Source organism: Nanorana parkeri, unplaced genomic scaffold, assembly GCF_000935625.1.
Source record: "Nanorana parkeri isolate BGI_ZX_2015 unplaced genomic scaffold, ASM93562v1 scaffold1167, whole genome shotgun sequence".
Lineage (NCBI taxonomy): Eukaryota > Metazoa > Chordata > Amphibia > Anura > Dicroglossidae > Nanorana > Nanorana parkeri.
In genome coordinates this window covers 317,833-319,160 of record NW_017307435.1, presented here as the reverse complement: position 1 = coordinate 319,160, position 1,328 = coordinate 317,833, and the positions used below count along the sequence as shown (strand labels likewise).

At 33.7% G+C, this 1,328-nt stretch overlaps 1 protein-coding gene across 6 annotated transcripts in view; it reads left to right on the top strand.

Annotated features, from left to right (window-relative positions):
* The first annotated feature begins 500 nt into the window (after window positions 1-500).
* The window catches only part of ARHGEF11 (Rho guanine nucleotide exchange factor 11), a 171,906-nt gene continuing 171,078 nt past the window's right edge, over window positions 501-1,328 (top strand). For all 6 annotated transcript variants that reach the window (XM_018568290.1, XM_018568289.1, XM_018568286.1 and 3 more), the window contains exon 1: window positions 501-723. In XM_018568290.1, the coding sequence (XP_018423792.1) occupies window positions 689-723 (35 nt within the window). In that variant the 5' untranslated portion in view covers window positions 501-688. The remainder of the gene's footprint in view (window positions 724-1,328) is intronic.

The following is a 1,328-nucleotide window of genomic DNA, read 5'->3' as shown; positions in this document are numbered from 1 at the left end:
AAAAAAACAAAACAGCCAAGTCCCAGTGGAGCAAGACACAGAAAATAATCAGCTTGGAGGATCTCATTCATAAAAATTGCTCTATTATACTGAATCGGTGCATCCCAGAAAAAATTGTTGTTTTTTTTTAATATTTGAGATCACGTCTAGGATCGGATTAAAAAAAAAATGCCTTAGCATTTTTTTTGCAGTTTTATTTTTGCTATTTTTTTTTTTTTAATCAGCAATTTTTGATTATAATTTATTTTAAAGCCGGTCGGCCCTCGCTGAGGGAATAGAGCCTTCGACCGATTTGGAGAATGAACAAGGCTGCAAAATCTAATTTCCAAGACGGGGGTTAAAACTTTGCCTTGTCAACACAATAACAGCTGTTTAAACAGGATTGGATATTTTATTTTTTATTTGTTCTATATTCTGTTTTGTAACACTGCGGAATGTTTAGCCAAGGAAGTTATAACAAGAGACTGTAAGCTTTTATTTAATTTTAGTTTTTTCAAACTGAAGTGTAAGAAGTCATTGTTTGTTTTTTTTCCAAATAGGAAGGCAATGCAAAATGGTTTTGACTGTCCCTTTAACAAATGGTAGTGGCATTAGGGTGCAGTGAAAAGCCTGTACAGTTCTTATATATAGCTCCGATTTCCTTCAATTTGGAAGGGACACGCTGGATTTTGGGATACCCATTGCGAAAATGAGTATTAGCTCACCTCAGACGTCAATTGACAGGTAATTCCCTTTCTCGTTCCATCTTTGTATGTCTGTCTGCCTTTCTATATGTCTGTTTTTCTATCGCATACAATGTGTTTGCAATTTAATTTTTTTATTACCGGTATTTGCCTTTTGTTATTGCACTCCATTACAAAAATATATATTTTATGTATATTTTGCTTTCATGTGCCTTGTGCTCTGTATGCAGTTGTATTTTAACATAGTTAATCCATTGTTTTTTTTTCTTATATTTCTAAGGCGTGTACGTGTGTCGATTTTAATTTCTATGATTGTGCAGTCACGTGATTTATAATAACAGGGGAATTGTTGTGGTGTCCCTATGAATATAATCTATATCAGCCAATTATATATGACAAAGTTAACCTAAGCCCCTACCTCTGCCCCTCCCCTATTTCTAGACCTTTACCAATGCTACCCTCTGAACCATGCACCAAATTACGGGCAATAAAAAGAATAGCTCAGTTTAGAATAACATATTTAAAAATCGATAAGATTATTTTGGCTTGAAAAATATAATGGTAATATCCAATATTTTTCTGGTAAATCACTGTTGAATTACAGCCAGATTTATTGGCTGACAGCTGTACACAAAGTGTATTTAT